At 54.3% G+C, this 25388-nt stretch overlaps 1 protein-coding gene across 1 annotated transcript; it reads left to right on the top strand.

Moving 5' to 3' along the window:
* Positions 1-213: 213 nt before the first annotated feature.
* Positions 214-17925, top strand: KLHL36 (kelch like family member 36). Its single transcript, XM_044255627.1, has 5 exons — positions 214-267; positions 2814-2892; positions 8079-9152; positions 10671-10828; positions 12734-17925. Exons 2-5 carry the CDS (start codon positions 2830-2832, stop codon positions 13287-13289), a joined length of 1851 nt encoding a protein of 616 aa, XP_044111562.1. The 5' UTR covers positions 214-267; positions 2814-2829; the 3' UTR covers positions 13290-17925.
* Positions 17926-25388: the final 7463 nt, after the last annotated feature.

Raw genomic sequence — 25388 nt, 5'->3', positions numbered from 1 at the left:
CCCCGCGCGCCGCCCCCTCCCCCTGCGCGCCGCCGCCCCCCCTTCCTGGGCGCAGGCCCCGCCTCGCCGCCGCCTGAGCCCACCTCCTCGCGGCCGCCGCCATTGGCCGCGCGCGCCGCCTCCGCCCTCGGCCTCGCACTTCCTGGCGGAGCCATGGCTGCGCAGCCGGCCGGCCCCAGGACTCCCGCGACCCGGCCCCGCCGCCGCGCCCGCCCGGTCCCGCCGCCGCCAGGGGTCCCCGCGCCGCTCCCGTAGCGCGCCCTCCAGGTGGGCCTCCGCGCGCGCGTCGGGGGGTCGGGGGTCGGGGGGCCGGGCGGGGGGCGCCCACCCTGGCGAGCGGGGAGCCCCGGCCGCGCCGCCCCCTCTCCCTCCCGGCGTCCCCGGGTGCTGGGGGGACGCGGCGGGAGGGGGAACCGCAGGTGAGACAGGTGCGGCCTGCGCGGCCCGGCCCGCGCGGCCCAGGTGAGTGTCCCCGCGTCCCGCCGCGGGCGCCGGCCGGGCCGCGATCCGACTCCGCCTCCCTCCGCCGCCTCGCCGCCGGCTCGAGCCTGCCCGGCGGCCGTTGTGCCGACAGTTCGGCCGGGGGGTGCGGGCGCGGGGGAGCGGCCGCGGCGCCGCGAGACCCGGGGCTGGTGAGTCGCTGCGGCGACCGAGTCCGTTTCCCGATCGCTGGGGTCGGCAGGTTCAGGCTAGAAGCCGGGAAGCGGCGCGCAGAGCAGGCTCCCCGGGGACCCTCCGTCCGGATGTAGCCTCTGTTCCCGTGTTTACTCAGAGACCTTTTAAGGCGGAACCGGGCATCGCCCCTGCCTCTGTGGATGGCCTTGACCCCTTCGTCTGCCTCCGCCGGGAAGCACGGGAGGCGGCTGACACCCAGCGCTCCTGCGCGCGTTGGCCCCAAACCGCTTGCCCGGAGACAAAAGGGAGCCTCCAGCAGGGGAAACTCTCTCAAGAAATCTTGGCCTAGAAACGAAAGCTTTCATCGCAGAGAGGGAACCTGAGCCCTGGCTGGCTGCAGGGGTGGTGGGGAGAGAGGGACCTGCTGCTTTCTGGGGTGTGACCTTGGGCGGGCCTCTCTAGCACCTGAGCCCGGGCGTCAGCGGTGATCGCGCACCTGTCTCAGAGCGAGAAGGTAGAACGGCCGCAGGCACTGCGTGAATATTGGCTTCCTGCCCTTCCCTCCTGAACCCCCCCTAGCAGCCCCCAGGCCGTTAGGTCAGAAGGGACCGGGGTGCTACAGCTGGCCTTTGTCACAAAGTTGCAAGTTTGTCAAGAAAAATCTAGTTGCCCTTTCCTTTCCCCAGGGAGCTGGACAGGATGCACTGTGCCCCAGGTCACTCTGGAAATGCTGAAGCCCCCACCCCCACCTCGCTGTGACCCCCATTATCCTGACACCGTGCTTGCTTCTTGTGACATTGTTTTATTAGCCAGGGCTGTTTGTTCAGTAGGTAACAAATGGACTCTTCCTAACTTAGAGAACAGGGGGAAAAATTCCCCCTTAAACCCAGTCTGTAACATGTAACTGGCATAGTCCTTCCTCTGTGCTCCTACCCTCCCCACCCCCCGCCCCGTGGTCCCCCAAAGCCTGGCTCTGTGCTATTATTAGTGAATTAGTTGGCATTTCGAAGCGGGAAGAAACTTCCATGTTGCCTGATACTCCAGCCCATCCCATAGAGATGATTATGAGGTCTAGAGAGGAGGGTGTAACCGTTCAGTTTCATACTGGACCTTCTAGGCAGGATGTACTGCCTGTAGGCATGCTTTTTTTTTTTTTTTAAAGATTTTATTTATGTGGCAGAGAAATCATAGGCAGGCAGAGAGAGAGGGGGAAGGAAGCAGGATCCCCGCCGAGCAGAGGGCCCGATGCCAATCCCAGGACCCTGGGACCATGACCTGAGCTAAAGGCAGAGACTTTAACACGCTGAGCCACACACGAACCCCACTTTTTTTTTTTTTTAATGGATAGGCAGGGTAGCTTGGGGGTTGAGAGCAAGGATGCCTCCCTGGGTTGTAGTCCCGCCGCGCGGCTCCTTCCTGACTGTGTAATGCTGTGCAAGTGACCATATCGCTGTCAGCGTTCTCCTCCACAAACAGAATAATAGTTCTGGCCTCCTGAGTGAAGACCTAGGAGTGCACTTGTAGGAAAACCCCTGTGTCTAGAATGTGACTGTACTTCTTTTGTGGCTGTCATCACTGCGTCACAGCCTGGCCTTTGCTGTGATATTTTAAAAGTAACAGACTCCCGAGCCCTGGGCCACAGTGAGCAGAGCTTGTGGGTAAAGGGCACACGTCTGCCCACTTTGAAGCTGGACGGGCTTAGGTTGGATTCCCTGCCGTTTACCAGCTTTGTGACCTGGAGCCCAGTGTCCTCACCTGTGAACGGGGATGTGACCTTAGCCTGGTGGAGTAGTTGGGCTCCAATGAGATCACACACACATACATCCCTTAGCCTCGTTCCTGGGTCCCAGTCCAGGCTTTGAAATGGTAACTATTATCATTATAATTTGGATCCAGCCCAAGGCTTCCAAGAAGAAAGCTTCCTCCGGATTCTGCAGATATTTGTGGGACAAGGCCTAAAAGACTGCGATGTCAGGTTTTAGTTTATAAATGAACAAGGTTAGATGCTCCATCTGATTCTCATTCTAACCTGATTTTTTCCAGCTCCGTGTCTGAGAGCTCTTGACAGTATACGGTCTTCTCTCCCTCTTTGCTCCTGCGGCCGCACCCTGGCTGTCGCTGAGCTCCCAGCAGAGCTGTGATTCATGAATGGCCTAGGGTTTGGTCTCCGATGCTCAGAGATCTTGTTCTCGTTCCAGGGCTGCGGTCTGTTCTATGATGGAGGGAAGCCCGCAGACACGAGTGTCACGGCCCTACAAGATCAGCGAGTCCTCCAAGGTCTGTGAGTGGGGGCTCGCCGTATGCGCAGGTCACCTTAGCAGTATGGCGTTTTTCTGATGAGTTCGTGCCTGACAGACTGATTTTCTGTTCCTTCCTGGGGGTGGTAGTAATCTCCTTAATGATGAATCAGGGGAGGTAGCAGGGACACGGAATGGAAAACGTGCCCTAAATTCAGAGGAGTAAGGGGTGGGGAGGGGCATTAGAACTACACCTTGACCCATTAGTTCTTTGCCTCAACCTGAAGACGTGGCTGGAACGGAAGAAAAGCCTCGGGATACTTGTCCCCACATGGGGCTCAGGAAACTCCCAAGGACACATCCATTGACAAGCCAGTCACCCACCTCATGGTGGGGGCAACACGTTGCCTGCCTGGCTGTTAAGGGCCCAGAATCTTACCCCAGTCGTGACTTGCTGGGACCCTACGAGCAAGTGAGGGTGTGTTCTCCAGGGCCAGGCTACCAAACTGTGCTGCACTGGCCACATCAGGATCACCCCAGGAGATGGTGAGGGGAAAAGTATGGAATTAGAAATGCATATGCCCCACTCCATCCCTAACTGGCTAAATTAAAATCTGAGAGTAGGACCTGGGAATCTATACCATCAGTACTCTTCAGACAGCTCGGAGCAGCCCCTGTCCCCCAAAGTACTAGACATAAGGATTGGGGGATCGATTTGCAAGGCAAACCTGTCCCTCTCTAAATATTAACAACACCCTCTTTTCTTTAAAAATGGCTCTCTTGGAGATTAATAAATGCTATGGTTACCTTAGATCATGCATTTTCCTTTTTTTTTTTTTTTTAAGAGATTTTATTTATTTATTTGACAGAGAGTGCGTACTAGCAGGGGAGAGGGAGAAACAGGCTCCCCACTGAGCAGGGAGTCTGATGTGGGGCTTGATTTCAGAACCCTGGAATCATGACCTGAGCCGAAGGCAGTCGCTTAACCACCTGAGCCCCCACAGGTGCCCCCAGATCAGATCATTTTCAGTGCAGCTGCTATTGCTCCCAAGGGGCCAGAATTGGTCCTTGGAGGTGCAGAAAGGATCCTACTCTTTTGTGTGTGTGTGATTAGAGCACAGCTATGCATACAGTTCATGCGCAGATATGCAGAATATATGTGGTCTTTAAATTGCACAGGAACTGTTAGGAAAAATAATCTTACAAGATTGGAAAAAAGATTAAGGAACAGAACAGCACTTTATAAAGAGAGTTGTGAGCAGCCTTTAGACTTGAGGGGAAAAAAGGGGCAGAGATTGTGCAGCTGTGCATGATAGGAAACCGGAGTGTAATTTTCAGGAGAAGTTGGTTCTCCAGAGAAGTGGGCTCCTGTTTCCGTGCGAGTTCCCGGGAAGGCGCTTGCCAAGCCCGGCTTTATCCGCTGTGAAAACCCAGAGCGGTCTCGAGGCTGTTTCAAAGAGGCTTTGTTTCGGACCCTGGCCACCGAGACAGGGTAGCTTTCTCCGTGTGATAGGGCTAGAAGTCTTTGTCCCTTAAAGCCGCATCCTGAGTTTGTTTCTGTCTGAACCTATCCCTTGGTTAGATGGTATTTAAGCTTCTAACTTTCTGTATTAGAGAAAGAGCCCAGATGGTAAGTGTATCTTCAGTTTTCCAGACATTAAACACATCAGTGTAGCCAGTACCTGTCCCGGTCTCCAGCTTCCAGGACTGGAGTTTTGTCTGCCCTTGAACTTAATGTAAATGGGACCCAGGGGGGTGGGTCTGCCCGTGTACCTGGCTCCTTTCACTGGTTAGTCCGCTTCCGAGGCTTGCTGTGGTGTACGGGGAGGTGCTTCCTTCCCGGGGCACTAACGTCTTCCCTTCTGTGACGGCCACTGTTCATTTTTCTGCTCTGAAATGTCTTCATCCATTTTAATGGTGATTTATTTATTTATTTATTTATTTTAAATATGAAATACCCCTTCCTAGCATTCTGGCTGGGTTTGCTACTGAGTGGCTGTGTTCCTTCACCCGCCTCTGATGAAGGCACTAAAATAGGAAATAAATGAATGAACAGGATTAAATACCATCAACGAATGTAGGGGTTGGGCCTTCCAAATTACAGAAAACGCTGCAAGACTGTTACTAATGTCCCTTTAAAATTGGGAAGTCACGTTTGTCTGTTTTTTTTGTCCCCCCAAAGTTTTCATCTCGCAGCTGCATGAAAATGACCAGAAACGGGGGGTTGTAGTTGAGACCCAGGTGGAGGGTGGAGTGTGCCTACTTAGCATGGAGACCCAGTTTTAGAGAGAGGGGCTGCCCTTCTCCCTGCTCCCGGGAGCAGATGGTCCCCTCGGCAGCTGTCATCTGGGGTTGTCCCCACCCCCCCGCCCCTCGGGGGGCTGTTTCTCTTTTTACACTGCAGATGAGGGTCCTGTGTACACCCATTTAAATGTGGTGGTTCCGCGTTCCCACCAGCTTAGAGACTGGGCAGCCCGCCCACTCGATGCTCCTCGCTTCTCGGGATTTGGAGCCTTTGCCGTCACGAGTTAGCCTGCGCTGCCATGGTGCCTTTATCCTTCCTTCCTCGGGTGCACGCCCGAGGGGCCCCCAAGCCAGGATGTGGTGGAGCCCAGGCCCTTTCTGCTTCGTTAGAAGCCCAAACCAGGGGCGCCTGGGTGGCTCAGTGGGTTAAGCCTCTGCCTTCGGCTCAGGTCATGATCCCAGGGTCCTGGGAATGAACCTCACATTGGGCTCTCTGCTTGGCAGGGAGCCTGCTTCCTGTCCTCTCTCTCTGCCTGCCTCTCTGCCTACTTGTGATCTCTGTCTGTCAAATAAATAAAATCTTAAAAAAAAAAAAAAGAAGAAGAAGAAGAAGCCTAAACCAGCCAAGCCTGTTGCACTCTCTCTGCGAGTGACCAGAATAGACCGAGAGACGTGTGTGGGACCTTGGAGAAACTGTCCTGTAATGTAACAGCCATAGAGCCTGGCTCTCGGCGCTTGGAAGGGAAAGAAGCTTTGGACAATATGGGTCTGGTGTCCTCAGCGGAGTGTGAGAACGTGGCCCGCACCTGTGGTCTAGATGGGGTGGTTGGTGTGGGAAGTGGCCGGACCAGGCGGGGACCGGAGGGAAGGAAAGTACTGCTATCACAGATGCGTGGGAGGCAGGAGGCAGAGAAGGAGAGGAGACCCACGCTATGGGGCCTGGCTTGATAGGGGACCTACAGGAACTCGGGGAGCCCTCAGCCCATCTTCCCTCGCCCGTACCCACTTCCCCTTGCAGGCTTAAAGCCCAGCCAGCCCTTGCCTCAGGCACCCTCAAACAGGCCGGTGACCTCGCGAATGTGTTTGGACGGCCTCGGTCTCCCTGTGCAGAATTTTGTGGTCGTTCCAAGGTCAGCAAAGCAAGCAGCAGGCAGATCCTGAATGCCCGGAGCCTCACTGGTCTTCCAAGGTGGAGGAGCTACTGTCTCGGTCTGACGGGTCTTCGCCTCCTCCAAAGCACATGGCAGGACCACAGCACTCAGTCCATGTCTCCCAACCGAAATTGCTAGAATTCATCCATTTAATTGTTCATATTAATTATTTTGTTAATTCTGCCACTGTGTGATGGTGAAAAGTTTGGGCTCTCGAATCAGACCTAGTTTTAAATCCCAGCTGTGCCACTCAGTCATTGTGGGGCTTTGGGCAAGTTTCCTCATCTCTCCGGGCCTCAGTTTTCCTCATCTGGGAAATGGGCATGATAACAGCCCTTCCCTTGAAGGGTCATCATGACCCTTGAATGAGCGAGGGCACAGCGTGGGACACATCTAAGCTCTGCCCTGGGAGAAGACCATGCTCCTGCATGTTCACGATTTCTCTCTTTTAGTCTCGGTGACGACTAGTGAAGCCGTGTTTCTGAAAGGAGGAGCCCCAAAGCTCCTTATTCTGGAAGCATTGCAGAGTCTCTGGGACCGGACACATCCCTGGATCATCAGTAGAAGTGGAGGCGGGCAGTGGGGGGGGGGAGTTGCCCCTGAAGCATGGCTGGGTGCTGAGCACTTTTTAATAGAGAGAGAGCAGTCTTCGTCTGGGTGTGAGCTTTGGTGGGCGCTCCAGTTGTCCTGGAAGTAGCTCCGTGCCACAGTGTGTCTCCTGAGCTCCCCTTCCTGACTGCGAAGTGCCCTCTTCTCACTCGTGACACTGGGAAGTGGGGACTGAGAAGCTACTGTGGTTTCCCGAGACCACAGGCTAGTGAGTAGCAGAGCTGGGATTCAAACCCAGATTCTGTCTGAGTGTAGACTAGGCTGCCTGGAGACACTTCACCTTTCTGATAGGAAAGCAGGTTTTTCTCTTCTTCCTTTTTTAAATTAACATGTATCATCGGTTGCAGAGGCACAGGTCTATGATTTATCAGTCTTACGTAATACCTGGTGCTGTTCCATTACGTGTCCTCCTTAAAGAACAGCAGGTGTGACACCTGTTTGTTCAGGACCCACAGTAAGAAAGAAAGGGGGCAGGGAGAGAAGAAAGAAACGTTCCAGAATTCTATTTAGAAAGAAGAGAGGAAGGATGAGAGACTGAGAGAAAGTAAGTTTTTCAGAATTGTATATATAATTAAAGAAAGTAGGAAGGAAGGGAATGCTAGTCAGTTTTTAGGAACTGCACTTGATATACCACATTTTTTTTTTTAAAGATTTTATTTATTTATTTATTTATCTGACAGATCAGAAGTAGGCAGAGAGGCAGGTGGGGGGGTGGGGGAAGCAGGCTCCCTGCTGAGCAGAGAGCCCGATGTGGGGCTCGATCCCAGGACTCTGGGATCATGACCTGAGCCGAAGGCAGAGGCTTAACCCACTGAGCCACCCAGGGGCCCTGATATACCACATTTTTAAAAAAAAGATTTTATTTTTAAGTATTCTCTACACCCAACCTGGGACTTGAACCCCCAACCCTGAGATCAAGAGTCTCCTGCTCCTCGGACTGAGCGAGTTAGCCTCCCCTTTAGGACTTGCGTTTGAAAAGCAAGAAGGGAAGCTGCAGCACGCGCGCGCGCGCGCGCACACACACACACACACACACACCCTCATTCCCTGCAGGCGCTCCCGGTCTCTTTCACTGCTGTACGTAAGTGCTGGTCGTGGAGCACCACGCGGACCCCGGGACCCCGCAGCGGGGAGCAGGGGCGCGGCGGGGGAGGGGTTGGCGTGCTCCTCCCGCCCCCACCCCGCGGCGAGCGGACCCCCTGAGCGGTGCCCTCCTCCGCAGGTGTACCGCTGGGCCGAGCACCCGAGCACGGTGCTGCAGCGGCTCAACGAGCAGCGTCTCCGCGGGCTCTTCTGCGACATCGTCCTGGTGGCGGACGAGCAGCGCGTGCCGGCCCACCGCAACCTGCTGGCCGTGTGCAGCGACTACTTCAACTCCATGTTCACCATCGGCATGCGCGAGGCCTTCCAGAAGGAGGTGGAGCTCGTCGGCGCCTCGTACATTGGGCTCAAGGCCGTGGTGGACTTCCTGTACGGCGGGGAGCTGGCGCTGGACGGCGGCAACATCGACTACATCCTGGAGACGGCGCACCTGCTGCAGATCTGGACGGCGGTGGACTTCTGCTGCGAGTACCTGGAGCAGGAGGTGAGCGAGGAGAACTACCTGTACCTGCAGGAGCTGGCCTCCATCTACAGCCTCAGGCGGCTGGACGCCTTCGTCGACGGCTTCATCCTGAGCCGCTTCGGCTCGCTGTCCTTCACGCCCGACTTCCTGCAGCACGTGTCCGTGCAGAAGCTGTGCACCTACCTGGGCAGCAGCGAGGTGCAGCGTGAGTGCGAACACGACCTGCTGCGGGCCGCCCTGCAGTGGCTCACGCAGCGGCCCGAGCGCGAGGCCCACGCCTTCCAGGTGCTGGAGAACATCCACTTCCCGCTCATCCCCAAGAACGACCTGCTGCACCGCGTCAAGCCGGCCGTGTGCTCGCTGCTGCCGCGGGAGGCCAACTGCGAGGGCTTCATCGAGGAGGCGGTGCGCTACCACAACAGCCTGGCAGCCCAGCCCGTGCTGCAGACCAAGCGCACGGCGCTGCGCACCAACCAGGAGCGGCTGCTGTTCGTGGGCGGCGAGGTGTCCGAGCGCTGCCTGGAGCTCAGCGACGACACCTGCTACCTGGACGCCGCCAGCGAGCAGTGGGTCAAGGAGACGCCCCTGCCGGCCCGGCGGAGCCACCACTGCGTCGCCGTGCTGGGGGGCTTCATCTTCATCGCCGGCGGCAGCTTCTCCCGGGACAATGGAGGGGATGCGGCATCCAATCTTCTTTATAGGTATGACCCCCGCTGTAAACAGTGGATCAAGGTGAGATTAAAGCCGGATTACTTCTTTACTCTTGACGACTTTCGGTCGCTTAACCTAGCCTTGACTGCCCATCCCCCCGCCCCTTACCACCCCCCAGGCCTGGGCCACCATCCTGCTTGGGAACAGGGCCTGACGATCAAGGGACAAGCACCCGTGGTTCCCGTGCTTCCCCGCGCCCACACCCCGCACGGGGCTCACACGCGCCGCTCGGCTGCTGTCTGCGGGCTCGGTCACCATCTGGAGCGGAGCTTGCTTAATAGAATGTTCTGGGGCTGCAGAAGTGCTCCCAGCCCACGCCAGCCGATAACCTAGTGCCCAGCCACCTGTGGCGATCGAGTGCTCAGAATGTGGCCAGTGGGACTGAAACACCGAGTTCTCTGTTTATTTCCTTTTAACTGATTTATGGCCAAGTGGAAACGGCCACACGAGGCTAGCGGCCGCCGTGCCGGGCAGTGCGGGTCTAGAGGTTTGACCCGGAGTTCAGACCTCGTTCCCTTGTCTGAGAGTCTCCCTGGAGCTCCCCTTCTTGGGAAGGGTTTGGAGCTCCTTGAGGGTGGTCACCAAGGCTCACGCCTGCCAGCAGGTGTGGCACATTCTGGGGTGTGTGGCTGTTGGCCACAGAATTGAGTTCACCCCCCGGCTTGCTAAGTCAGAGCTATGGATTTCAGACTGGTCCTTGCCCTGCGGATTTCTGCTTCTGCCTCTGGAGACGGGGTGGGAGGGCATGTCCTTCTAAGGTCCGAGGCTGGCTGGTGCTCAGGGCGGTTGGCAAGCACCTGGCACAGGGGAGGTGGGCCCTTCTCTCCCAAACACTGCCACAGGCCACCACCCTAGAAAGTCAGTCTGTCTTTCTACCCACACTTCAGTGTTTTTATTTAACTTGGTGGGTTTTTCTGTTTTTATTTTCTGGGCACAAAACTCAGAATGGACTCCGATGACCTTTCTGTTTTATTCTCAAAAAATAAAAATCTGAAACCCATCCCCCCCCAAACTAGAAACTGGCTCCCAGCTCTGGAGCCCGTGCTTAGCAGCTTTGTAGCGGGGACAACCTGACCGGGACTGTGTTCATTTCTGTGTTGTGCCTGCGTTATTTAAAAAAAAAAAAAATCGGGCCTTCTGCTTTATAGTTTCCCATTGATTGCTGTTAACACGCTGGCACTCAGCATTAATTTGAAAAGTATCTGATGTGGGGAAGAGTAAAAGGAAAGATGAAACTGGGTGTTCCGTGGAACTCAAGTCCACGAGGTCAGCCATGTGGCCAGACGAGTTAGGGGAACCGTGTTCTCCATCCCCTCCTTGGGGACTTGCAGTGCCCAGGGGTTCCTGGGAGCTATGAGAAGTCCCTCTCAAGAGCCTCCCCGTGCTTCAAGTTCATCCATCTTCCTTCTCCGAAACACACTTGGCCACCGCTTGACCCTCCTGGGCTGTGTGTTCCATAGAACTTTTGGGAACTCACTGCTCACTGTTGATGTCATCCGGGTCTGGGCAAGGGAAGGTACAGGTGTCCCCCCTCCGCAGGTGGCTTCCATGAACCAGCGCCGTGTGGATTTCTACCTGGCCTCCATTGAAGACATGCTGGTGGCTGTCGGTGGCCGGAACGAGAATGGAGCTCTTTCTTCAGTGGAGACGTACAGCCCCAAGACCGACTCCTGGTCCTACGTGGCAGGCTTGCCCAGGTGATGGGGGGCTCTGTGGTGGTCTCCTCAAATGGGGATGACTTGGTCCACCTCGTTTTCTAGATATTTTGATCTCTGATTCCAGAAAAAAATCTCCGGGCTTGTAAATAACCGTGAGCAGAACGTGGGGACAGAGGGCATGGCGGTGACCGGTCAGGGCTCTGGTTTCTGACCATCCAGGTGCGGGGGTCAGCTCTGCCGATCAGGCGGCTCTCCCTCCATGTCCGAGTCTGTCCGCTTCCGGAGTTTCAGGGAGAGGGTATCAAGTTAATACAGCGAGGGCTTTCCGAGGAATGTCCCCGAGTGTGGGCTTGGGTTCTGAGAGGTGACAGATGTGTGACACGAGTCCGTGTCCTCCCCTGGGTCTCTCCTGCTTCAGCTGTACAGCGGGTGTGTTCACACCTGCCCCACAGGGCTGTCAGGGCGAGAAGCCCCTACACAGGGCACCGGCATCGGGGAGTGCCCTGGGGCTTGGGGTCCTTCTCCGTCGCCCCACCAAGGTCTGCACGGAGCAGCGCTGGTCCTCATCACGGATCCAGCAGAGCGTGCTTGCCGCTGGTCTTAGCCGCTCCTTGTAACTGAACCTGCAGCTCGCTCTGCGAACAGACTTGCTGTGGGTCACTGGCAGCCGCCTTGCACGGGTCCCCGGGAGCTAGAAGGGCACGCGAGCGCCCACGTACTTTGTCATGCAAACCAAGGTGGCAGTGAGCGGGGAAGGTTAGGAGTGTGAACACCAACCGTGTTGGAGGCAGACCAACACTTGTGGCCTCCCTAGGTTTAGGTAGTGTTTTTTGTCACCCGATTTCACAGATGGAGAAGTGAGGCTTCACGGTAGTGGTTAAGAGCGTCTGCTGCCGTCCCTGTGTCTGGGCCGGCCGGTGTGACCTATGCACCTAAATGCTACAACCACTTGGTCTTTTTCTTTCTAAACGGGCCTGAGCTGTACGAGGTTGGAGGAAATGTAGCCCGCGATGCCGTGCTCGTTGGTGTGTGTGTAAGGGGACCTCCGTGAACCCACAGCCCCTCCCGCGAGCTGCCTGGGGCTGCCCTCCCAGCCGCTCCCCTCCTGCAGCCCCTGCCGCCACGCAGCCGCTCTCCTCGGTCCCCTCCCCTTCTCCTGTCTCCTGTGTTTGCACTTAGGTTTTGTTCTTTACTTTTTGGGTTTTACCTGAACTGCATTTTTTCAAGAAAACTGAAAATTGAGCAGAAGGTGCAGATTGTTCCCATCGACCTTCCCCTTGGCGCGTCCTCCCCCCGTTGGTGGCATCCTGAAGTGGCGAGCTACATTTGCTACAGCCCCGAGGGGCCACATTACCTGGGGGGCTGCCCCGAGTGAGGGTTCACGGTCCGGTCTGTGCTGTACGTTCTGTGACTCGGGACAGAAGTGTGGGGACACGTGTCACACAGAGAATCTCTTGTGCTCCGCCTGCCGGTCCCGCCCTTACCGCGAGCCGCTCGGGTGTTGGGCGGTCCCTCCCGTCGGCTCCGGAATGTCAGAGTTGAATTGTACTTTGGTTCCTGTTTGAGCTGGGGCCTGTGTGTGCCTCGGTGGCACAGCCTCGTGGTTTTTCGGAAGGAGCAGCCTCGTCATTCTCCCCGCCTCTGCCCCGGGGAGAAGCGGAGCGTGAGGCAGAGCCCCACAGCCTGGGTGCTGAGCCCCGCGCCTGTTTCCCCGCCCAGCTTGGCCCCGCCTTGCCTAGGGACAGCTGTCATCTGGGAGCGGGCACAGGGTGCCTGCTCCCCGTGTGGTCCCCTCAAGTCCCCACCGCCCCCCCCTTCCCCAGAGAGCGGGTCGTGCCACTGTTGCAGAGGAGAAGAGCGCAGGCCCCGCGCCGGGAGGCCCAGCCCCGGCCCAGCGCTGAACCCCCTCTGTCTCCGCCCGCCCCCTGCCCCGTCCCTCCACAGGTTCACCTACGGCCACGCGGGCACCATCTACAAGGACTTCGTGTACATCTCGGGGGGCCACGACTACCAGATCGGCCCGTACCGCAAGAACCTGCTGTGTTACGACCACCGCACGGACGTGTGGGAGGAGCGGCGGCCCATGACCACGGCGCGCGGCTGGCACAGCATGTGCAGCCTCGGCGACACCATCTACTCCATCGGCGGCAGCGACGACAGCGTCGAGTCCATGGAGCGCTTCGACGTGCTGGGCGTGGAGGCCTACAGCCCGCAGTGCAACCAGTGGACCCGCGTGGCGCCCCTGCTGCAGGCCAACAGCGAGTCGGGGGTGGCGGTGTGGGAGGGCCGCATCTACATCCTGGGCGGCTACAGCTGGGAGAGCACCGCCTTCTCCAAGACCGTGCAGGTGTACGACCGCGAGAAGGACAAGTGGGGCAAGGGCCCCGACCTGCCCAAGGCCATCGCCGGCGTGTCGGCCTGCGTGTGTGCCCTCAAGCCGCGGCTGGAGGACAAGAAGAAGAAGGGGAAGGGCAAGAGGTACCAGGACCGGGGCCAGTGACCCACCCCCAACCGCAGCCAGCCCCGCCGGAGCGTCCAGACCAGCAGCGACTTCGTAGTGTCCTGGAACCACGATGCACTTCTTAGCAGCTTTTCTTTTTTTCTTTCTTTCTTTTTTTTTTTTTTTTAATGATTCTTGGTATTTCTATGGTATCACAGTAACCGATTAAATATTCTATATAATTTTACATATTATCTTGCTTGACTGCTTAACCCTGGGCCCAGGCATGAAATAGCCCCTCATATCTGCGTAGCTGTTCTTTCCTCACTTCCCTGAGGGGGCCTCCTCCCCATCCCCCCTGAGGGGACCTGGGGCAGGGGTGACGTGAAATCTTGGCCCATGGCACTGGGAGCCGTGGTGGGGCCAGTTTGGAACCCCCAGTCCACACCTCCCTCAGCTTGACTGAACTGTTAGATGGATTCCTGGGCCCTGCCTCAGGATTATCCATCCTAAAACTACCAGCAGTAGGGGTACAGGGGGAGCTCCGAAGCTATAACCAGGTCGCGGGCAATGTCAAGTGCGTTCTTGTTAATGAGTGGGAACTCAGAGACCCCGACAGGGCAGGACCTGGGACTTCTTGCTGGAGAGATGTTCCTGCCAGGATTTCCTGAGCTCGTGACTCTTGTTTCTGAGTTGTCCTGTCCCCCTGATGGGTAATCTTCCTGAATTCTAAAAGGGTCTAGGTGATCAAGAAACTGGAAAAAAAAAAAGGCATGAAACTCTTACATTTTTCTGTAATTTGTGCACTTCTTTCCCCCCAGAACCCACTTCTTAAGTTACATTACTGAGCCCCCCAAATCTGTTCATTTCTCAGGAAAGAAAAAGTGTCCATCCTAGAATTTGCTGTTGTTTTCTCTGGCTTGGCTCCAAGAAGCCCTCCACAGCCCCTCCGTGAGTGAGCTGAACACACCTTTCCCCCTGGAGGAGGATGTCAGGTACCCGCCCCACCCCCAAAACTCAGCCGTCCACTGCTAGGTCGCTTTGTGCTGCTGGGCAAATTCTGTAACAAGTCTGAGCTGTTCCCTCATTCATTGTGTGGTGGGTCACAATCACTGCCCCCCAGGGCTCGGCTCCTTCAGTCCATATAAGCTGTTAATGTGCATTGAGCACCTCCTGGGACGTGTGTGACCGCCCCGCACTGACTCCTGCAGGTCTCATACTAGGGTGTGCCCTCGGAGGAGAGCTGGGGACTCCCACCCCAGCTCCTGTGGGCACGAGGATGGGGGAAGAGAAGTTGCTGAGGGAGGCGTTCCCGATCCAAGCCTTGGCAAGGATCTCACTGCGGAGATGAGAACATCTCGAGATTTATTGTTAACCTTGGTACCAGACTCTGAATCTCCGTTAACGTAGTTACTTAAAAAAAAAAAAAAGATCTCTTTACTGTACTTGCTTTCCTTCCCCTTGAAGGATTACTGTGATTTTGAGGGGCTTCGGCACTGAAATCTTCAGTACTTAAACCCGTCCCCTCTGTCGTTAGTGGGGTGAGCGGTCTGCTGACTTAGCTAGCTCTGTGCACGTGGAAGTCCCTAGAGGCTTACAAACTGTTGAGAGGTTCTGCAAGGTATGCGAACAATCAAACCAAAAACAAACTGTACACTCTTCTTGGAGATCCGCAATACTTCAGTGAATTAAAGGCTCTGAGAAGTCCCACATTAACTGTTAACCTGCCATCAATCCAGCATTGCCAAACTTCATTGAGCCCGAAAGCCTTTTGTGTCTCATGCCTTGTCCAGCCCTCCACAAACATGTTTTGCAGAACTTCTGCCAACTTTGGATAGCTTACCCTCTTCCTATTCCAGGAAAAATGTTGCTAGTAGAGGACCCTACAGAAGGCATGGAACCCGTGGTCTGTTCTCAGTCATGAACCAAGAGGTGGTGGTTTAACCAGAGTCCAGGGTCAGGTGGGGAAGAGCAGGTAGATTCCATGTGTGCTTTGGGGGAGCAGGATGGCTTTGACCTTGGGAAGAGGAGAGCCACCCATTTATAGCTCAAGCCAGCTCTTTTATTTCTGACTACCGCGACGTGTCCGCAGACCAGGGTGCAGTGCTGGTCACTATTCAGGTTCTCTTGTGCCTTGTGGGCTCCGGACAATGTCTCGCATCTCCTCCTTCCTGCGGTCACTCTTGCCACCCTGAAGGCAGTTTGTCATTTGCATGGTTTAGACCCCAGTATTGTTAAGGTTGAGAAGCTTCTTCCCGTGGACTGGCTTCTCACGATCAGTGGTGGTTTCCCTGTGCTAAGGAATGTCGTCGAGCCTGTCGGTGTCCGTGGAAAGGAGCATCACGACCAGGAGGCAGCAGCTGCACAGACACTGGCCTGCTCGGTGGTGGGAGCCGTGACAGGTCACTGGCGTCCCGTGTTGTTAAGGTGGCAGCCACCCTGCGGTGCTGTCCAGCAGAGAATGGGGGACAATGCTGCGTAGCCCAGGTGGGCAGTCGGCTCGGGGCTGCAGCCCAGCAAGGGGCCGTTAGAGCAGCAGAAGCAGGACACGGTTTCCAAGCCTGGGGACAGAGGTCGGGTTCTGGTCCACCTTCATCTTGAAATGCAGTGGCACCGTCTGCTGCCTTTGAGGACTTTGGAGAAGGCTGGAATTGTTTCTTTTGAGCTTTCAAGATAAGCATAGTGGGCTTTCCTACAGGTTATTTTGGAGGAGGGGGGGTTCTCACTTTTAAAGAACTGGAGTTTCCGCTTCACATCAGCTGTTTAGTTTTGAGTTTGGTCCTTACCCAAGTCTGGAACCCTGTTGGCCTAAGACGAAGATGTCATTCTAGAAGGGAGGGGAAAAGAGGGCGGGAGAGTTCGTGGTTCCTGCCCGTGGTCTCCCTAAGGCTTCAACAGACCGAGGTTGTCTCAGTGACTTGCGTGCACTTCCGGCTCTGGCTACTTCGGGATTTTTAACGTTTTAGTTGTTAAGTGGTCACATTTTAGCATTTTAGAAAGACTGCAGCGTAGGACTTTGAGATCTTGATCTGAGCAGAACACCTGGGTGTGTGAATATGTTCTGAAATACAATCACCGAAAAGGGGGTCTCCCAGTGACTTAGTAGAAAGCCCAGAGGCCAGCCCTAGGGGTGTTCAGTTTTGGGTGGAGACCCAAATGCCAAAGTGAGTGGGGTTCCCGTCCCTCCCCTGCACTCCAGGGTCCCGCTCTGTGAGCTCAGGAGAGCTAACCTACGGTTCAACATAGCTGGCCCCTCAGCCAGGGGACCTTCCAGCGCTTTGCAGCAATGTGGGAAGCGGAAGGCCTCCACCCCCACCCCGGGTAGACTTACCAGCTTCCCCTTTACCCTGCTCGTCCTCGGCCATGGTTTAGCCCAGCACCCGCCGGAGGAGAACCTCCAGGGCCTTCTGTCTCTCCGAGCTTCCCTGGAGTCTCGGGCAGTTCCAGCCTTGGCATCTTCAGAGGGGGAGGGGAGGGGGCCATGTCCTGGCCTCCAGAGGAAACCTCTGGAGTGTAGGCCAGCTCCACTGGCCCTCGGAGATCCTGCCTTGCGCGTCTGCCAAGCCTGGCAGTTTTTAAAGTTTTTTGAAATGTTTTGATAATTTTTGATACCATTTGCTAATAACCGTTTTGTAGGTCGTTGCCGGGGTTTTCCACTTCCTGTTACCCCCTGCCCTGCCCCCAGCCCCTTGAGCTTGCACTAGACAGCAGGTGCCCTGGGGTCCGGGCCGGGGCCTCGCCCACCTCCAGTGGCTTTGTCTTGGATCTTCCTCTCCTCTGTGGCTGTGATCAGATACAACCCTTGAATTTTGTAAGGTCACGGGTCTCCCCAGCCAGGCCCCGCCCGGCCTATGACCGTGACCACCTCAGGCCCCCAAGTGAGCAAGAGGGCACCGATTTGCCAAGAAGGCACTCTCGTTCCCCTGAGGTCCTCTTTGTTTCTCCCAAGGCTCCTACCTCAGCAGTGTGCACAGAGGTGAAACCATCCCTGAGGACTGACCCACATGTCGCCTTTCTCATACGGGTCATTGCTCAACCCCGGGCTTGCCTGGGTCCCTACCGGCTCCTGCCCACCCCTCTTAAAGACATTTTCAACACCAACTCTGTAACAGCAAACCACCCTGCACTTGACGGAACGACTCCCCTCAGCTTGGAGGCGAATTCCGCTCTGTTTGAACAGGAATAGAATTTATGGCTTCTGGGGCTGTGTTGGGGTCTCAAAAAATTGTGTCTTTCCGTTGCCTCAGTGTACGAATGTGGTGGAACGCGGCAGAGGGCATCCTCCTTCATGTCCGTTCTCTTTGAGAAAAGGAGCTCTGCTTCTCGTAGGGACTTGATGCCACCTTCTTACGTTTGCTTGCGAAGGAAGGCTGACTCAGATCCTTGGGGTTAACTGAAGTCAGTCATTACCACCACCCCCCGCCGCCCCCTCCCTTTCGAAATTAGTAAGATATTTGATGATTAAGCGATTTGTTGGGTATGTTCTGGCTACTAATGTTACCAAAATCTGTAATTGTGTGTATGTGTGTTTTAATCTGTTGCTTTTGTATTTGTAATTTTATGACACGCGAAGGTTTTCTGTGTCTTCTCTCTTTTTAATTAATTTTCTGCACGTTGGTTTTTTTTTTTTTCCTTTGTTTTTAATTCCGTACAGAATATTCAGTTCTCAAAACACATTAAAATGATTTGCCTGCTAGGGTATGGTTTATTTTATAATTACATTTCTAGTCTTGTGTGGTTGTTGTAATGATCTTCAGGCCTGTTTTTTCTGCCCAGTCGAAAAAGAACCCTTTGCATGTTAAGCCCAAATATAATTTGGAAATTAACCAGACCGCCTTTTAGTGCTGTGGGAAGCTGGGACATTTCGAAGCTGCTTTCATTGTGCTTCTAATTACTATATTCTGCCAGGAATTTCATTCAAATCCTTGATTGCAGGACGAAGTCCTGTGACCCGAAATGAAGCTGTTTGCTTAAATTTGTGTCAGTTGGGGTAATTCGATTAAAGAAAAACAGAAACCAAGGGAAACCTAGCTTATGACAAGCAGTTTATTATCTTTATCAGAAAAATAGCGTAACGTTTCTGTAAGAACAGAGTTGGCTTCACGTCTGCTGAGGCCCAAGAAGAAAATGTGGCCCCCCGCGCTCGCCCCAGGGGGTTCACAACCCACCCCACCCCACCCCCGCCCCACCCCAGCGGACAAGCCCAGTCAGAGTTGGGACACCTTTTCCCTGTATCTTTCGTAACTCAGCTTTGGGAGGACGGAGGGCGGTCCCTGGCACGCCCGTTGCCCGTGGGCCTGGACCAGAATTTGCCTCTGAGCCAATGAGCTGCCCCAAATGGGACCCTGGCCACCAGATGCTAATTCGGTGGGATTCTAGAATCTTGGGTTGGAATTGGCACTCTTCCCATTTGTCGGGGGAGCAGTCCAAGGCTTGGGTCACATCACCGAAACCCTAAGTCGAATGACCTTCCGGACCCAGCTGCTCTGTGCCGATCTTGTCTTGGGTTCTCTGGAAGCCAGAGCTTCAGGCAAGGCCGGTGAGTTACATGGGGAGGTGGTCCCCAGAAGCTGGAGTGAGACAGGAAGGGGGAAAGGCTGATGGGTAGGAGCTTTCTCTACAGCTGAGAAGTAAACCGCTCCCGGGCCCTGGCTGGGAACAGTAATAATCATTTACTTGGAGGACAAATCTGAGGGGTGACTGGGCTCTGCGGGGCTGCTCTGCCCTGGGCCTCACGTGTGAGCGGGGTCAGGTGGGGCTCTGGGAGGCTCACTGCCAATTGGGGCTCCTCCAGCCCCGCTCGCTCAGGCCCCCCTCCCCCTCCCGCCCCTTTGCTCTCTGGTTTCTCCACTTGGTGACCTTACCCCACTTCTGTCCCATGGCAGCCAGAGGCTCCCAGAGCCTGCGGCCCCAGGGTGATGAGCAACAGCCCGGAGCGTCAGGGAGCATCTCTGCAGCTCGTCGAGGCCACCCCGTCCGGGTTTGGGGGTGCAAAGCAGAGGGGACACCTGTTGCTGGAACAGAGACAGTGAGTGGCCGTAGCAGAGGTGTTCGTGCATGTCGACCCCAGGAAGGAGAGTGGGAGCCAGCTCCTCCGTGTCCGAGAGACCTCGGGCGCAGGCAGAAGCGCCGTGGCAGGGGGAGCCAGCACGTGCCGCGGCTGGAGCTGGGCTGTAACCCCGGTCGACCAGCCCAGCCTCTTGGAACTCTTCAGGCTGCTGAGAATGACCACCATTCGGTCTCCGTGTGAGGTTTTGTCTCCCAAAATCCCCCAGGATGCACATTTGTGACATCAGGGGCTCACCAGAGAGGTCCGTAGCTGTCCCCTGCCTCAGAGATGGCGGGGCGGGGGCAGTCTGTATGGGGCTGGGCAGAAGGCAGAGTGGGGGCGCAGGCCCATCTCTTTGGAGCCCCACACGGACAAGGTCCTCACCACCCATCACCCAAGGCCGGGCCATCATCTCAAGGACCTGTTCTCATCCTTGAGATCACCTTCTCTGAGCACCCGAACAGCTCAGCTTCGAGGCATGAGGCTGTTGCACTGTGCCTGCCAGACACCACTGCGGGGGACTGGGGACACGGTGGCCAGTGGAGAGACAAGGACCCACAAACACTGGTTAGGTAGGGACACACTGATCCGAATGCACTAAAACCCATTGAACTCGACTCTTTAAAGGGGTTAGTCTTATGAGATGTGAATTCTATCTCAACAAAGCCGTTTATTTTCTTTCTCTTACGATTTTATTTATTTGACACAGAACACAAGCAGGGGAGCAGCAGCAGGAGAGGGAGAAGCAGGCTTCTCACTGAGCAGGGAGCCCAACATGGGGCTTGATCCCAGGACCTTGGGACCACCCTCTGAGCTGAAGGCAGATGCTTAACGGACTGAGCCACCCACTCGCCCTAGATCTTTTCATTTTTAAAGCCCCACTTTGGGAGTGTGCATGGCAGGTGAGGGAAACAAAGACACTGAGAGGGAGCTGGGACAGATCACAGAAGGCTTAGACAGAAGAGGGAAGTGACCTGCCCCGTTTTCAAAGCAAAGTCTGGGCCTGTGGTGGAGAGCAGGGATGGGGCAGGGGGCCGGGTAGGAGGAGGGAGCCGGCTGTCTGCATGTGGACACTGCTGGCCAGAGCGTTCCCTGAGAGACTCCGCCCCCCGGGGAGGGGCCGCAGCTGCCCTGTCCCTAATGCCCTGAGACAAACAACGAATGACATAGACCTGGAGACATCTTCCTTGTAACTCAGAGCTCCGTGGGTCAGAAGAGCGGCCGAGGCCCACCTAGGAGGTCCTACTGCATCCTAAGGTGGCTTAGCCAGGGTCTCTTGCGTGGGGGCGGGGGCAAGGCCTCACTTCACACCACTCTGGATGGGAGGCTGGCCCCTGCTGGCCCCGTGCACCGCGCACCTGACCTTTCCCACCTGGCGTGTTAGAGACGGCTGAGCTCTCACCTGGCAGCTCAGGCCAACCCTGTTCCAAGACAGGAAGTGGAAAGTGCCTCTGTCCTTTTCTTAAAATTTAACATACAGGGGCACCTGGGAGGCCCAGTCATTAAGCATCTGCCTTCAGCTCAGGTCATGATCCCCACGTCCTGGGATCGAGCCCTGCATTGAGCTCCCTGCTCAGCAGGAAGCCTGCTTCTCCCTCTCCCACTCCCCCTGCTTATGTTCCCGCTCTCGCTGTCTCTCTCTGTTAAATAAATTAATTAAATCTTCTAAAACATTTAAAAAATAAAAACATACAATAAAGTATCCTCTTTGTGTACAGTTCTGTGAATTTTATCAAAAGGCCAGTCAGTCGTGGACTGTAGAAACTAGAGCCCAGCCCTGGATGAATGGAGAAGCGAACCGGCTGTAAGCATACAATGAAATATTACTCAGCCGTGAACAGGAATGACGCTGTGATCCAGGCTACAATGCAAAGGGCCCGAATGGACAAATTTAGAGAGCCAGGAGGTAGATTAGGGGTTGCTCAAGGCTGGCGTAGGGATGACAGGGATAGGATGACAGCTGACGGGTACCAGCTTCCTCCTCACCGTGATGAAAATATCCTAAAATCAGTGGTGGTTCGGGACGCCTGGGTGGCTCAGTTGGTTGGGCAGCTGCCTTCGGCTCAGGTCATGATCCCGGCTTCCTGGGATCGAGTCCCACATCGGGCTCCTTGCTCGGTGGGGAGCCTGCTTCTCCCTCTGCCTCTGCCTGCCTCTCTGTCTGTTTGTGCTCGCTCTCTCTCCCTTTCTCTCTGACAAATAAATAAAATCTTTAAAAAAAAAAAATCAGTGGTGGTTCTGGGTGCACATATCTGCACCCATGAAAAAAAATCCTTGAACTGTACGCTTCAATGGGGCCAACTCTGTCAATGGGAATTCTATCTCGATAGAGCTGGGGAAAGGATTAAGCAATAATTCAGTCCATTCCCCGAGTTCTGAGCTTGGTGTCCCAAATAGCTCCAGGTTGAGAGCCAGGAGACAAAGCTCCCTGCTTGGGTTCTAAAACGGGACAAAATGATGAGAATAGAGGCAGCATTCAATTTGGGCCTGTGGGGGTGGGGTGGGAGCTCAGGGCATCCTCCAAGAGCACCTTAGAGCAGGGGTCCTCAAACCATGGTCCCCTGGACCAGTGCCATCGCCGTCACAGGGAACACCCCAGAACACTCAGCGCCTCCTGGTGGGTGTAACTCGGGCTCGATTGTGGACCACTGCCCTCTGGAGGTGTCCGTCTCCCGTCTCCAGCCGCAGGTCCTCCCGGGCTGTGGATCTTTGCCAAACCAATGTCACTGGCCAAAACCTGAACCACAGGGCTTCTCTCTGGCCAAACACAACCCGGTCTAGGGGTAGCTGCAGCTTCCAGCTTCAAAGACTGGAAAAGGTCTTGGAGCAAACTTCGGCCGGGCCGAGCACCTGCTGCATCGCAGAGAGTGAACCACGCCTGTGGGCTGCCTGCTGACGTGGGCAGGAAGCTGCCTTGTGGCCCAGCCCTTTGACTGAGGTCCAGCCTCCTCCGGCTCCACAGGTCACTTGACCAGGCACGCCACAGGAGTGACTCATCCTCCCCGGGGGCCCCGGCCCCACTCCTTCAATCATCGCAAGGCGCTAAAAATACAGGCAGCTCCAAACTTCTAAGCTCTAGGCCTTTTTTTTCTGTTCCAGGCTGAGGTTCAAGAGACCCATATCCCCATCCAGTGTTCTAACGTGGGAGCCTGGAGCAAGGCTTCGCTCAGTGCCTCCTGTTTATGGAACGAGACTAGATCTCCCTGTGATGTCCACAGAGCATGGGCTGTGAGTCATCAGGAAGGCAGTTTTTGGCTATGGCTCGGTCCATACCCCCGGACAAGGTACCTCATCTCAGATCATCTGGGGCCATGAGAGGAGATGGCTGGAGGCGACCTTGGCGTGACCGGCAAAACCCTGGTCCCCTAAGCAGCTACCTAAAGGAGCTCTGTTGGCACAATTCAGTTTTGCTGACCCTCCCTGAGAAGATCGGATCTATGTAGGTGACCAAAGTCCTGCACTGGTTTTGAAAGTTTAAAAAAACGAAATAAATAGTTCTGGTCGGGAAAGGTTTGGGAAATCCTGGAGACAAAATCCACCTCTTAGAGACTCACACCAGGGTACACATTTGTGTATCACAGCCTCCAAAAGGCCCATCAGATACCCATCTAACTTTGCTTAACCCAGTCTTTTCCAAAACTTGTCTGCCCCTGGCTGCCTCCCCCTTTGTGCTCTGCTAGTAACAGCAGACACTGTGTCAGCATATTACCCTTTGGGAAATGGAAAGCTGAAAGATTTCTGTGTCCCATCAACCCTGACCGTCAAAGAGCGAGGGCTGGTTTCGTCCCTCACATGGAAAGATGTCACAATAATATCAAAGGAGATATTTGTAGAAGACTTTGTAAGATCTGTTCCCCCAGGGAGGGCAGCGGTTTGATGTGGTTACTCTGTTTCAAGATCTGGCTTTCAATTTTGGAGGTCTAGCATCTTGATTTAGTTAATGCATCTGTGCTGGTTAATTTTTATGTGTAAATTGGCTGAGCTGCAGTGTCAAACATTATTCTGGGTGTTTCTCTGCAAGTGTTTTTTGTGAGATTAATAACAATAAAATTGGCGGACAGTGAAGTGAAGTAGGTTGCCCTCTATTGTTGTGATGGGCCTCATCCAATCAGGTGAAGGCTTTACTAGAACAAAGGTGAAACTCTTTAGAGCATGAGGGAATTCTCCAGCAGACTGCTTTCAGGCTGGAACTACAACATGAGCCCCTCCTCAGGGTCCCCAGCCTGTCAGGCCATCCTGCAGATTCTGGACTTCCACCTCCATTATCACATGAACTGATTCCTTGAAATAAATGTCTTATCTCCGGGCGTGGAAGAGAAGAAAAAGAAAAAGAAATTTCCATCTCTGTATATGCACACCCTATTGGCTCTTTTTCTCCAGAAAACCCTGACTAATACAACATGCTAACTTGAGATAGAGACCACCTTAAGCATGGAGATGCTTATTAATATTCATAAGAATGAAGGATTAATGCAATTTAAATACAGGAAATGTGCACAGGATAGAATATTGTACAATCACTTAAAATAATGCTTATGAGGGTTTTTTTCCCCCCTTTTTAATAAGATGGAAAAATAGTTACATGGAAACAGCCAGGATACAAAATCAGATAACAATAATAAGAATGTTAACACTTATTTCCCGAGTGGGAGCTAAGTGCCAGGCATTGTCTTGGATGTTTTCTATGCCTCATTGAACTCAGCAAAATTCTCACTGTTATTTTTGTTTTGTTTTTTAAAGATTTTATTTATTTATTTGACAGGAAAAGAGAGACCGAGAGAAGGGGAACATAAACACAGAGAGTGGGAGAGGGAGAAGCAGGCTTCCCGCAGAGCAGGAAGCCCAATGTGGGGCTTGACCCCAGGATCATGACCTGAGCTGAAGGCAGACGCCTAACGACTGAGCTGCCCAGGTGCCCTGTAAATCCTCACCGTTATGTTAAAATATATATATTTTTAAAAAGATCTGAAGCTTGTATGCCAAAAGCCAGCAGCATTTGTTTTTGAAGAGAAATGAGATTTTTCTTCTTTTTACTTGGTTTTACCCTGTTTAGCACTTGAGCTTGCATTGCCTTTATGGTTGGAAAGAATCAGAATGAACTGGATTTTTAGAGCGCCGGAGGGGCTCAGTTGTTAAGCATCTGCCTTTGGCTCAGGTCTTAATCCCGGGGTCCTGGGATTGAGTCCCACATCCGGCTTCCAGCTCCACAAGGAGCCTGCTTCTCCCTCTCCCTCAGTCTGCTGTTCTTTCTACTTGTGCTCTCTCTCTCTCTCTCTCTCTGTCTAATAAATAAATCTTTTAAAAAAGGGAAAAAAACCCTGGATTTTTAAAAGTGGAATGGAACCTCAGTCTCCTGCCTCTGATTCTTCTTCCTATTAATCTAAGGTCACAGCATCAGCAATGGCAGGTGGTAGCCCGCCCCTCTGCCTCTCCTGGGAGGCCACCATCGCCAGAATCTACCCATGAAGTTCAAGTCAAAATTATTGTTTAACTAACACATCAGTAGTGCTTACAGGAGCCATATTATGTTATATGCAAGTCACTTTTATTTAATCCTAGAGCAAGCACAGCATAGTAATTACCTACTAAATGGTAATGATGTTTTTATTATTTTTTAAACTTCCATTTAAAAAAAAAAAAGCATCTTAAATTGGAAAGAAACAATCCATGTCACAAGCCAGTTATTCAAAAAGTGTTTGTTTGGCATTCGCAGAACGATCATCTTAACACCCACCTCTGACAAGACACTTAACACGTAACAGACACCTCACAGAGCAGTTTGCATCAATGTCTCAATATGTGTTCCTTGCCACTGTGCTGGAGTTTCATCTTGTTATCACAAGAGTGCAGGTGAAGAAGCAGGGCCCGAGTCAGATGAAACTGCTTCTTGGGCTGGGGCAGAGCTAGAGTTTAAGCCTAGGAGCATAGAACTCAGAAGAGACGCACTCTCGGCCACCAAGGTGTTGCCACCAGAGGGATGTTCTTAACTTCCGCTACAGTGTTCGCGGGAATGAAGGGTACAACAAGATGTGCACACTGTGCCTCGAGAGGAACACTCATTCCCTTGGCTTATGTTTCTCTCTCCCATCATTTTGAAAGCAACCAGAGAG

Source organism: Neovison vison, chromosome 7 (genome assembly GCF_020171115.1).
Source record: "Neovison vison isolate M4711 chromosome 7, ASM_NN_V1, whole genome shotgun sequence".
Classification (NCBI taxonomy): domain Eukaryota; kingdom Metazoa; phylum Chordata; class Mammalia; order Carnivora; family Mustelidae; genus Neogale; species Neogale vison.
Note: the sequence above shows the minus strand (reverse complement) of the source record. Positions and strands in the feature narration are given on the sequence as shown.

What these genes read in the sequence shown, in the direction of transcription:
- KLHL36 (XM_044255627.1), top strand. Translation starts at nt 2,830, where the DNA reads ATGATGGAGGGAAGCCCGCAGACACGAGTGTCACGGCCCTACAAGATC. An exon ending in AGATCAGCGAGTCCTCCAAG is followed by an intron (nt 2,893 to 8,078) that starts GTCTGTGAGTGG and finishes CCTCCTCCGCAG; the next exon opens with GTGTACCGCTGGGCCGAGCA. An exon ending in TACGTGGCAGGCTTGCCCAG is followed by an intron (nt 10,829 to 12,733) that starts GTGATGGGGGGC and finishes GTCCCTCCACAG; the next exon opens with GTTCACCTACGGCCACGCGG.